This window comes from Apiospora kogelbergensis (assembly GCF_038363985.1).
Source record: "Apiospora kogelbergensis strain CBS 113332 chromosome Unknown utg000012l_segment0_segment0, whole genome shotgun sequence".
In the NCBI taxonomy this organism is placed as follows: domain Eukaryota; kingdom Fungi; phylum Ascomycota; class Sordariomycetes; order Amphisphaeriales; family Apiosporaceae; genus Apiospora; species Apiospora kogelbergensis.
Window position 1 is genome coordinate 199001 of NW_027117429.1, and position 12370 is coordinate 211370.

Below are 12370 nucleotides of genomic sequence, written 5' to 3' on the forward strand. Positions count from 1 at the left end.
GCCACAGTCAAATCTCATCTCTGAGGGATGGGTCGGAAGACTAAGCGCCAGATCAAGGCTGCTACAAAAGCCGTGTAACTTCGATATAAGTCCTGGGTTTTCCTGCATAGCTATGTGTTCTGCATCCGCTTGCCAACCTATCAGTTATGGATTCGCATTCTGTTGACCGCCTAGACAACTGGGGGTGGACCAGAAACAAAGCGCATGTGATGCCTCGAATCCAGTCTACGTAAGTCATTCGTTCGTTCTTTTAACAGCAACTAACTTTCGTAGTCTACCCACATAGGAGCCGACCGTAAGACTGGTATCGTGAGCGAACCTGGCTTACCTAAGAGAACTGACGTCCCCGGCTCTCTGAACGAAGTCAAACGCGACATCTCTATCGCTACAGTCCTGATGGGCGATGGAGGCGTTGGGAAGACGGCGCTCGCGGCCCGGCTTTTGGGCGGGGAACCCTTAAGCTACCCCCACGGACCAACTATTGAGGGTTCATACAAGCACCGCCTAAAAGAACAACTCATCCTCAAAATCACAGACACTGCTGGCGCCGATGGGTACTCCAGCCTGCGAGAAGACGCCATCCGGGATGGCGACTGCTTCGTGTTGGTGGTCGACCTCTCTCGGCTTTCTACCTATGAGTACGCTGAGATGCTAGTGTCGCGTGAGATGAGAGGAAAGTTGCCCAACGTCATTGTGGGCAACATGTCTGGTAAGGGCTCTGCGGTGGCAACCCTGAATAAGAAACTTAACCGGGAGGAACGTTTCCTGTTGCAGCATAAATATACGGTGGCGGAGAAGAAAGTAGCGGAAAAGGCAAGGGCACTGGCAGAACGGACTGGGTGCCCGTATGTGGAGGTTCACTTTAACCACGAAGAGAAGGTGGATGACGTTTTCCTCCGCGCCCTGGACGACTTGGAAAACAAGCAAATGCTGTTCTTTCGTCTTATTGCGGTTGCGTGTTATATGATCCTCCGCTATCCCTCTCTGTAGTTCTTAGCCCATAATACTGCCGTCTAGGGCTGTTTCTTTCTGTTATTAGAATCCTTACGTGCTTCTCGTGACGCGACCCCGGTACTTGCCGTGAGCCCACCGATTCCCCGGTCGTGCATGCCCCACACAACCCCCTCTCGGATCTGGTAGGGCGAGTGTGTCGATGCTAAGTTCCGAGGGTGGAGTATCTCACTAGCGCCGATTCTCAACCTCTTTCATTGGCGAATCAACCCAGGAGACGATCGCGATGTTCGACCGCTTCCGAGAGAGCTGGGCCGCGCCCCTTGGTTCTGTTCTCCTGGATGAAATGGCCCGGCGCTTGCTGCCTCGCTACTTATACAGGCCGACCACCGTCCAGGCAACCACAGCCTCTTCCCCCGATGAAAGCACCATCTGGTTGCCTGCAGACCTAGATCGTCCTCGGCCGCCTCAAATTGCACAGTTGCACCAAACGAATGAACCCGGACTTAACAACATGCCGTACAAGGTTCTTGCACCACGTACTGCACCACGCCCTGTTTATGAATCGGCACGTCCCAAACTGACACGACCGCCCAAAATCGCCTGCGATGCCTGCCGCAGCAGAAAGACTGCTGTAAGTGTCTTCATTGAAGATTTCGAATTCCTAAAGTCTACTCTAGTAGACCTTACAGCCTCGTTATAGTGCGATAATAAGCGACCCTCTTGTTCCCTATGTACTCGAAAGCAGCTTTCAAAATGCTCCTACTCCACCACGGGAGAGCGTTTAAAGCAACGAGTACACTCTCTACAGTCTTCTCTCGGCAACCATGTTGCGCTGTGGAACTTCCTACTCGAAATCCCCGAAGAAAAGATCGTTCAGGTCCTGCACGATGCCCAGGCAGCACCTGATCTCCAGAGTTATCTTGCTAAGGCCAGGGTGATGCGAGTACGCTGCAAGGGAGAAGACCATTATCAGACTTCGGCGCAACTGCTAGCCCTGATTTCCCCACGAGAACTGAGCTCGACTACGACGAGTTCACTGCTCGTTATGAAATAGTCTACCCTGGCTTTACTCCGATAGAGCTCACCGCAATCAATCCCCAACCGCGTTTCACCAGCCATACATCTAAACCCGACCTAAGTCACCTTCTTTTGAATTTCGGAGCGCCCATGTTGAGCAGCCCAGCTACTCTATTACAAACGCGACCCGACTCGACTGATCCCTTCATTGGTTTAACAGCAACCCTGGCGGACCGACTTTGCCCTTCCCGCCCACTCGCCAGCGCTCCAACGTCGAGACCAGCAACGCCCCCGTCGTATATCGATGAACGACTACACCGCTTACAGGTCGACTATTGGACAAGTGTACCTATAAGCGACGGCTTTGCTGCTACCGCCATTTCCACCTACCTGGAGGTCGATCATCCTTTCCACGCCCTCTTCGATGCCAACCTCTTTCTTGATGATCTTATCAACCGGAATATCACCTTCTGTAGCCCGTTTCTTGTCACCTCCTTACTGTCCCATGCATGTGTAAGTGGTAATTCCTACTTCGCGTCTCTCTGTGTTCTCATGGTAGCCAACCATCCCTATGATAGTACACCTGCTCTGCCATCGACTTGCGGATGTCGGCTTTCGGTTCTGCGTTTTTTAAGGAAGCAGAAATACTCTACAAGGCGGAGCGCATGTCCGGTAGTCTTCCCGACTCTTCCGCCCTCGCACTTTTCAGCATAGTATGTGCATTGCAGTGTCGCAATGAGCTGGCCTTTGAGACACAGCAGCTCAGCCGCCAGATGGGGAAGCGTATGAAGCTGTTCGGGGTTACTGATGAGGAATCCAACCTGATCCACTTCCATAACATGCCCCCGAAGATGAAGATTGCATCTGCGCAGACGGCTTGGGGTTTGTACAATTGGCTAAGGTGCGTATCTTGTCCCACGGTGCTTCTGTTATACTAAACCATGTAGTTTACATGCCTTTTTCTACGAGGGCAAAGCCATCGACTATCCTCCGATCATACCAGTCCCAGGCGACGAATGGAGACGCGAGACTGTATCTGGCCTTGATTGGCCTAAGCATTCTCTCCCGCCTTGGATGGGGCGCGCATTTCCTGCGCTATGTACGCTCTGTGTCCTCGCACAGGAGATAGCAGCCGTATACTTCATTGATCGGGAGAAACACCCTCAAGTATCCCTCGCCTTCGCTGAATCCAAATATCAAAAGCTTCTCGAATGGGCAGCGACGTTAGGACCAGGACTCCTTAGGTGTGAGAAAAATACGCCGATTGGCACTCTAACTTTCCAGTAAGCTACTCTGTCGGACTGAAAAGGCCATGCTATCGCTGTTCAGATGATTAATGATGCCACAGTATGTACCTCCACACTATCATCCTCACCATTTTCCGCCCCTTTCTCCAGAGTCCGCAGCGAGACCAAAGGCTGCGGTTTACTTCTGCCGAGAGCTCTCCTAGTGCCATTTACACCGCTTCGGTCACCCATATGAAGGACATAGTCCTTCAGCACCACACCCACCATCACGGCAAGCTATTCTCCACTTTCGTCTACGCTGGATACATGCAGCTGTGCAGCGCCATAGCAGGGACGAGCGATAACACGGAGACCCAACGGCACGAGCAGCAGCTCTACTTTGACGTCTGCATGTGCTTCTTCCAGGATGCGACCCTCCAACACGCCATAGCCACGCCCATCGCACAGGGTCTCCTGCACATGGCACTGGAAAGCGGCCTCATCCTGGCTTCCGAGATGCGCGATGTCCTGCGGCGCCTCGAAGAGCGTGGAAAACACCACTGCTCGCCGCTCCAGACCAGCGGCACGTCCTCTTCGTCTTACTTCTCAACGGTGCACCAGGCGCACATAATTGTCGACTTCGAGCTCGCCGTCGTCGACGTCCGCGCCGCGCGAGCCCACACGCTGGCCTCGAAACTCGAGGATATAGTGCTCTTTGATGAGCTCACGAATATGGTGACAGCCCACGACGAGGACGCGAACGACGATGGGAAGGACGGAAAGGCGGCGACGCGACAGGAATAACTTATTACTATGTACTGTAGCTACAGAGTGAAGAACCTAGTGGACGGTATAACCAGAAAATATATCTGACAATCTCTCTCTTAATCATCCTTTCCCGGCTACGGCTTGATACAAGCCACTGGACGCTGATTAATTGCCATGCCATACGAACCTGGCGACTGACGTCTCACAGCATCCCTTCTTCCACAAATCAGATACTGTATTGTCCGATTTATCTGGACTCGTGCGTGCAAAACAGACCACTGCGGCCCATAGCTCGGCTAAGATACTCATGTGCAGATAAGGTATGCACCCGAGGACTTAGCAGGGCTTTGTAGCCAGTTCGTCTGAATGCAAGAATATGCTAGAGACTACAGATTTGCTTAATATTACACTCTTCCATCCACATGATGACCGGAAAAGCTCCGGCTAGGTTGTAATGGGAAATGTATTGCTTCCTCGCCCAGATTGCATAGTATAATAGTGGACATGTAACCGAGACGCCATAGATGAGGATATTCCAATTCATTAGATTTGGTGCTGGGATGGGTACCAGTGGAAAGAAAGTGAAGGTAAAGGCCATGACGGAAATATGCCGGAGATTATGTTGATAGGTAGATCCCGTCCACCTAAGGCGAATTTGTTAGAAAGGAGTGGTTGGTCGGCAAGCCAGCGCCAGAGGATGCAAGAGATGCTTCATATGTAGCTGGTCAGAGAAGCGTTGGTACCGAGCAATGTGATCGAGTTCAGTGCAACGCAACGGGGACCCGATAGCTATCAATGATAATAGAACGGTTATCACTGGTGGATTCAACTCTTCCCTCGTGAGGCCAATTTTCTCTCATATTGCTAAGAACATGTTGAGATCCGCTTGAAGTGGACTGGATGATGAAGAGGTCAACTTGAAAACCTCGATGGTTCGTGACAGGATGTCGGCCAGCAGTTCACGAGGGATAAATCCTGAGAGATCTCATCCTGAAACGGGGGGCCGAGCAAAGAAGATTGCCCCATTGCCTGAGTAGTCTCGTCAGTGTTGCCAGCAGAGGAATCGAGTGAGTTCGAAGACTTACACGTGAGCTGTTATAAACAAATTGGTTGCCAAAAGGCTATGTCGAGGATTTAGTTAATCAAGCCACAGCGTCGCGTGCCTGCTCTGATTCGGTGTCGCCTTCGTTCGAGTCTATTTCGCTTTCATAATCAGGTTCACGATAAGACTGTAAAGCTGCCCACCAACAAGCGATGAAGTATGCCATAAAAAATACAAGGCAACAGATAGCGATTGGCCGTGCTACCTGCTGGTCCTTTGTATTCCAGAGAAGGAGAATTGCGACAACCAGGAAGATATGTTCGGCAAGATGAAACAATTCAGACATAAGAAGCGAGAGACGGATGTTCAGAAACTCTCTCTTTAGGAAAGGGATCGTTTCTGCCAAGGTCTCAATGTATAACGACCTCTTCGTGCGTAAGAAGTGGATTGTTTCTGGCAGTCCCAATGAATTGACCAATAGGATAATACTGAATGTAATAACCAGACACATATGGGTCGAATAGTCTTCCTGAACCAGTCGGCCATGGGAAATGAAAGCCAGGCTAATAATCGCAATTGTGCATTTGGAAAGCCAGGAGAGGAAGAAAAGGAGTTGTGGATGTAAATTTTCCATTTTGATAGGGCGTAGATGATGCGAACCTTGAGAGTGAATCCTACATATACATGGAGGACGTAGCCACACAGGTATTTGTATGCCCTTATATTCGACAGGCTCTGCGAAGTTGTCTGCGCGTGTATATTTACATGGTATCAATGCTGTGCAACTCTTGACAGTGGGTAGCTTAGAGGTACCGGCTCTTGGAGGATCTCAGGCAGGAAGAAAAAGCTAAAACCCTGTCCCTGTACTTCAAGTTTGTACGCATGAGGCCGGCCCCTTTAGCAGAATATTGTATCCCTCGCTTACAAATGGTCACGCGAGGGGCTGCAAGCGTCGTTAATGCCCTTGGCCGTGCAGACTAGGCTAAGAACGTCACTATCCTCATCTTACACTGTCAGTCCATGACATGTCAGCCGGGTGCTTCATATGGGTGTATATTCGATGATACTGGTCAAATGTCACCTTATAAGCTGTACATAGGAGCTTTTTCATTTGTACCCGCATGACAACTAAGGAAGAAACATGATAAATCACACGCTCAGCAGCCCCGGGGCGGTAAGTGGTAGTGTTCCGCCGAGGCTATACCCCTGCAGACATTCGTACGCCTCGCTTAGAGCAAATCGGTGGGTGAGGCCGTATCAAACAGGGTCGGATTTCAGCGCGGGAACCATCGCCAGCATCTTAGTGGAACACGTTGATAAAGCCAAGTGCGTTCGCCGGGTGGGAAACCACAAGCGCCCGGGTGGATTTAGAGACGTTGGTTAACAATACGGCGAGTCAAATTTCGGCCCGGTCACGCCCAGGAGCCTCGATAGTCTTTTCTAGGAAGGATATATTCAAGCACCTTGCTTGCTTACTACTGTGCATGTCAAAAGCCCATTCTAGGATGATGGTCCCCAACATGCAACACCTGGCACGGTCGTAACCAGACTAAGATTCTCCGGTGGGCTATTGTTTCAAGAAATAGATCACACTGCATAGCAACACATTCCTGGAGGTTTTGAAGGGCACATGATTGTATTGATGTCTATCATATCATATGCATGGCTTGATTTTGGTGACCGCGGGGCCGGGGAGAGCGCGTAGGAGGACAAGCCAGCACAGCAGATCCAGGGGCACTGGCGAAGCGAGACTGATGTGCACGTAGGAAAAACTCTCCGCTTAGGTCTGCTAATGCCGAATGGAATTCGTCGTGCTAGTCCGACACACCGATTGAGCCTGACCAGCCCCTGGCTGAGTCCTAATTGCCGGGGTTAGGTGGCAGGTTGGAAAATGGCGACGAGAGCAGCATCGCTTGGGCAACGTGACGCAGCAACCCTCATCTCATGCGGGCGGTTGCTGGTAACACCCCCTAGCCATGTAATCTTGTACTTTTGACGACGTGTCGATTCATTCTAAGTATATGCCTGTGCTGTTGAGAAGATACTTCGGATCGCGGATCGGTTCATCTACGCAGCGAATAGAGAGTTGGGGATCCAGCTACGGCAAACAGAAGGAGTGCATGTAGGAAGTTTAGAATGGAGCTGACCCAGAGAACGTTGCCATTGGTATGCGGGAAGTAGGGTCACATTCCAGATGAACCCAAGTAATTACAATCGCTTCCTGGAGATTCCGTTTCTCCGAATAGTCTTGATTGTACCTGGGTGATCCTAGTTTGTTGGTGGGTTTCCGAAGGAGGCCACTGGATGGGAAGATCCCATGACATGCACATATGAAGACATGGATGGTACACCGGACCGTCAAGGTGAACGACCTGTATTGTTCATAGGTCTCGAAGCGTAGCACCGCTACCCAACTACAGTAACACATTTTAAGGTGGCGTCACGAGCCTAATAAGCGCAAGAGTGAGTTCGATGGTGAAGAAATAGCTTGAAGAAAATAAGATGTTTACACGGCCTAGAAGGCGCTCTCAGAGATCTCTTACCGTTAGGCAAGTTGATAAGGATAAAGAGCGTTCGTGAAGCTTCAAGTAGCCTACTAAGTAACTGTTCCATTCTCAGTCTTACAACGCCACCACGTAGGAACACGCAGAGTTTTGTGTGCCCAAGAAGCCTGGCATGCAGGTCCAGCGCTAAGGCAATGGCATTTCGTGACTAAGAGCTAGGAAGTTTGAATATAGCCCAAAGGCAGCTCCTTGCATCTTTGGCCTGGACGCTGATAGAATGGGCGGTCTAGAACTGCCCCAAATTGTTCTGCAATACACGCCACCAACGGCAATATTTGAGGCAGGTTGGTTACGTCGGTGTGTAAGCACCCCTTCAAGACAAAGAAACATTGATTGAGTTACTGCGGCGCATAAGGGTCGATTATGAGCGTCGAAGAGGGTACCAGTTCCACCAACATTAATAAATCAACATCATTAACAATCCTTGGAACGACAATGCATCCACGCCCTACTTAAAATGGTACATGAAGCTTCATTTTAGGCTCGGCTGCAACGACCTGCGGCCTTCATGAGAGCCACAACCAACACGTTAGGATCAGGCATAGGATCTCCGAATCCCCTGAACACTCCTCTGGAAGAGGCATATAAAGCACATGCGAATGAGATGCTGAGATCCGGGACTGCAACCTCCGCAAAGTTGAATATAGCGGTGACCACCAAGTCGTGGCCACCCGCAGAAGCGAAGCCAAGGGGGCCTACCATAAATAGTGACAAGGACGATCGGGTGCCACAGGTCCAGAGACACGCCATCTGCATCAAGTCGCCCGATCCCCCATCATATCTAGCGCCATATCAGTGGATGTGACGTTAAGTTGTGCGATTTGTGCCAATGACGTCCCAAGAGCGTCTATCCCATCCACCATCACTGGCAAGTGCAGCCACCCGAATCAGACCTGCCGTGCGTGTATCGCTTCTTGGATAGCGTCGCGGCTGGATAGGCCGTACTGGCATTTATGTCAGACTCATAACGTCAATAGGCCTCCTGTACCGATTGGTATGGATGTTTGGACATCGGCCAGAAAAGACCAGTCTACCGGTATGCCTGCATACGTAAGTGCATACACACAGCCCTTGCCCGCTGCTCCGCCGCTTCCTGCCTATGATTTGTGACCACTCCAATACGCTCGCGACCTTAAGGGCAGGACGAGCCTCGAAAATAGTAGAGGCCTACCCCCAGTGTTCGGTGAACTGCTTTCTCCAGGTTACCAGACCATGACCCTGATCCGAACGCGTTCAGGACAATGCAATAGCAACCTTCAATCCAATGTTGCCAAGCCCTGCCGTCCGGCGCCAGAGAGTTCGCTTTCAACAAATATATCATTGTCTTTTTCTTCGGGCTACAGGACAGCGTGCCAATCTTCATGTCTTTTTAAGAAGCTGGGCCCAACAACTGGAGACGCGGGCGTAGGGTTCACCGACCTATTGCGACACCGTCGGTCAAATCTCGCTTGGGCCAAAGGGTTCGTTCCCGGGTCGGTGCTGTTGGCCCGGCAGATGCTTGCAGCGCCACCAAATTGTAGGGCGTGGGCGATTCCTCGGGATCAGGGTACACGTATGCAGCGCTCCCACTGTCGCTGTGGATAGGCGATGGCATGTGCGAGGACATGTGCGAGGGCGAGGCCCAACCAACAATGCCCATAGGCGGACTGCCACCAGCTCTACCGGATCCCGACTGATGCGACTCAACACTGGGTTCCAGTGTAGTTGGGGGAGGGTAGCTTGTGGTGTACAACGTGGGTCGCATCGCCGTGCCAAACATAGCAAGAACTAACGGAGGGCTCTGCAAGTACATGTCTGTTCCGCCGTTGTTGTTCATGTACGAGTATTCATTTTGGCGTATGGCATCCGCTGACGCAAGTTCGTCATTGGGCGAGATAGACATGTTGCGGCAAGCAGGAGAATGCGAGTTAGGAGGAGATGCGTGGTTTGATCCTGGAATGCCTTTGTTCGCCTGCTGAGCCAGGACAGCTGCCGTTGCTGCCATTGCTGCGGCTGCTTCCTCTATAGTGCCCGAGTGGCGATTCTGATGGCTCGTCAAGGTCGTTCGGCGTATAAAGGTCTTCTGGCAATCGGCATACGGGCATTTATATGGTTTTTGGTCCGAATGAATGCGGCGATGTCGTATCAAGCCGCTCTTGTGGCTGAAGGCCTATAAATATACAGATTCTGGTTAGGTTCAAGGACACTACAGTCATATCTTTGTATCAATGGCAAAACTTACCATCTCGCATCGCTTGCACTTGTGTGGTTTTTCACCAGTATGTACTACTTGATGGGTAATTAGGTTATAGTGCTGAGTAAATCTTTTGCCGCAACCACGGTAGTCGCAGGCGTATGGTCGGATGTTGCTATGGACTCGTCCTATGTTGAGTAAGTCAGCATGTGGTGAGATGCAGGAATCGCATTCCAGTACTCACCATGTCTCACCAAATCATGGCGGCGGGCGAAGCCCTTGCCGCATTCACTGCATGGAAACGTCTTCACAGAAGGCTGGGTCTGCTGTTGCTGCTGCACATGTTCAATCTTGACAGGCTGAGGGCATCCTACGGCCATGCCGTTACCAGCAAGCTGTGTTGTATCCATATCGGGCCGAATCCTCATGCCCGGGGGTAAGGTTGTCTGCATGCCGTGTTCTGGCGTTGTAATATGCTCATGCATCAACGTGGGAGACCCGTAAACTCGTTTCAAGGCGGCATTGGTCAGGGCGTACAGGTCGCCGGAACCACTACTAAAGTAAGGTGAGCTCTCCGAGCCATGGGGCGAGACGGTAGGTTGGCCCTTCACTGCTGCCACTGCTGCCGAGTTTGTTATTTCAGACGGCGGCGACCTCGACACACTCACACAGAATGGTATGTGCTCCATTTCGACAAATTCGATAGCTAATTTCAGTTTGTCGTTTTGTTGAGCAACGCCATCTACGGATGGTGACGTGTTGGATAGGGTTTTCGTTCATCAGGGTTCCGCGGAAGATGAAATTCGGAATGCTTATCCTATTGAAACAGTCAGAATTACAACTCCAAATAGATAGGGGATCGAGGGTGATTGCCCCCCCTTGACCAAGCATTCCCTCTTTGTTGGGCTGAGTCAGGAATTGATGACAAACAAAGCACATCGCGTCCATGCATCGATTGGGTGCCATGTTCCCATACTCTAGCAGTCGCCCTCGCCACTGAAATGACTGGCCATGAGTGTGCCTCTGTAACGGCTGTTTCCACACACCAACCCCTTAGTAAACGAGTACCGGTGGGGTAAGTAAACAGCATCTCCAGCCCGCTGAGCACTTTCAGAGCCCCGAAAAGAAGCCGTAGAGGAGCAAAAGTACTGCCGTCCCACAGCACGGTCGCCCCCTATGCGCCCAGCACAACGGTCGTGGGTTACTCCAGTTATATGACGATATCGGAAGTTTCTGATTGTCACGGCAACTTCAAGCATCCTGCAGGCAGCCAGGCTCAGTATGGAAAACATTCTTGTTAATCAAAAGGAGTGGGGGTCTTTGCCGCTTCTCTGAAGCAGTAAGAGAAGAGCGCGAGAACCCTCCTCAGCTGACCATTTGCCAGGCCTTTTTGCTGGTGATTCTGTCCGCCATGCAGCTGTGGCCTCGCTGACCAAAAGGAACAACCACCGATAGAACTAACATATGCGTCTCGAGCTATTGGTTGACAACAAACGAGTCCTTGCCGGGCATACGAAACCAACATTTCCGGGTCGTGTGGTCCGTGCAGCTGCAGCCTGGCGACTGAGCAGGCGAATGACTGGCCCAACAGGCCTGAAAAGCTCCAGAAACCCATGAGAGACCATTGTCCCAGTACGTAGCACAGGTACCTTGTGGCAACGCTCTGGCCCATGCAGGTGCCCTCTAGGCATCAGTGAGTAGAAGGCTTCGCCACCGAAGTTGTCGGGGCCAACCATTGACCAGCCTCTTGATTTTCAAACATCGGATCGACCAACGTTGCACTCATGAATACGTGGTAAGGGTTGTAGCAGCGGCTTTTTTATGTGTCTGGAGGTGCCGAGGAGCATGTGCAACCTATATGTTTTAGAAGACCTAATGGTCCAGCTGTGCAACCAACTGCATTATTTCATTAGCGGAGATCTCGAGTAGGAGAACACTTCCAGCGAAGGCTTTATTACCAGATCTAATGATTCCCCTCTTATATACATAACGGTGTGTAGTGTCGGGGGCTAGGACTGATGCCGGTAACTTGGTAAGTCACGACAAGCAGATACTTCCGCCCTCACGTGCCAAACTCGCGAGCCACTCTCTCAGGCCACGTACTAGTAGTTCGCTAGCAGGACATCGTGTCAGCTGGACGGCCTAGCCATCTATCTTCATCCACGGTACCAACCAGCTTCCCATCTCGGCGGCCTTAGAGGGGTAATTCTGTGCTGAGACAAGGGAAGTCTCGTAGAGCAGCTAGGAAGAGAATGACGAACGAAAGCTCCGCAGTCGGATTGAGTACAGTTACCGTCCTGTTCCCTGACTGGTAGGTGGGATTTTGGGGAAACCTCCAATCGTTCCTGAGATTCTGGTACAGCGTGAGCGGTCCCTTTCTCGACTTCGTCGGGACTACCTCAATGTGCTTTTGCAGGATTTGCGCCCCGATTCCGAGGTACCTCAAGTTTTCATGCAAGGTCGCGATGCTTGGAATTATGCCGGTAAGTTTCAAGATATTTGATGCGATCTCTTTGCGAATATCAGCGTCAGATACTAGAGGTAGGAGGCTGCCGTCTTTCATCGCTCCCGCGATAAGTTGGTTGTCGTTCGAGCAAACCGATGGTGCTTTGCCTTCTAAAAATTG

The 12370-nt window shown here is 51.2% G+C and overlaps 2 protein-coding genes across 2 annotated transcripts; one reads left to right on the plus strand and one right to left on the minus strand.

Annotated features, from left to right (window-relative positions):
- Positions 1-1465: 1465 nt before the first annotated feature.
- On the plus strand, positions 1466-4001 carry PG998_014513 (uncharacterized protein; the record flags this gene model as incomplete). The annotated part of the gene is made up of 6 exons (XM_066881329.1): positions 1466-1585; positions 1763-1868; positions 1928-2484; positions 2550-2872; positions 2919-3215; positions 3320-4001. 6 exons carry the CDS (start codon positions 1466-1468, stop codon positions 3999-4001), a joined length of 2085 nt encoding a protein of 694 aa, XP_066723460.1.
- Positions 4002-8982: 4981 nt separating this feature from the next.
- Positions 8983-10433, minus strand: PG998_014514 (uncharacterized protein; the record flags this gene model as incomplete). Its single annotated transcript, XM_066881330.1, has 3 exons — positions 8983-9720; positions 9793-9932; positions 9989-10433. 3 exons carry the CDS (start codon positions 10431-10433, stop codon positions 8983-8985), a joined length of 1323 nt encoding a protein of 440 aa, XP_066723461.1.
- Between the last annotated feature and the right edge of the window lie 1937 nt (positions 10434-12370).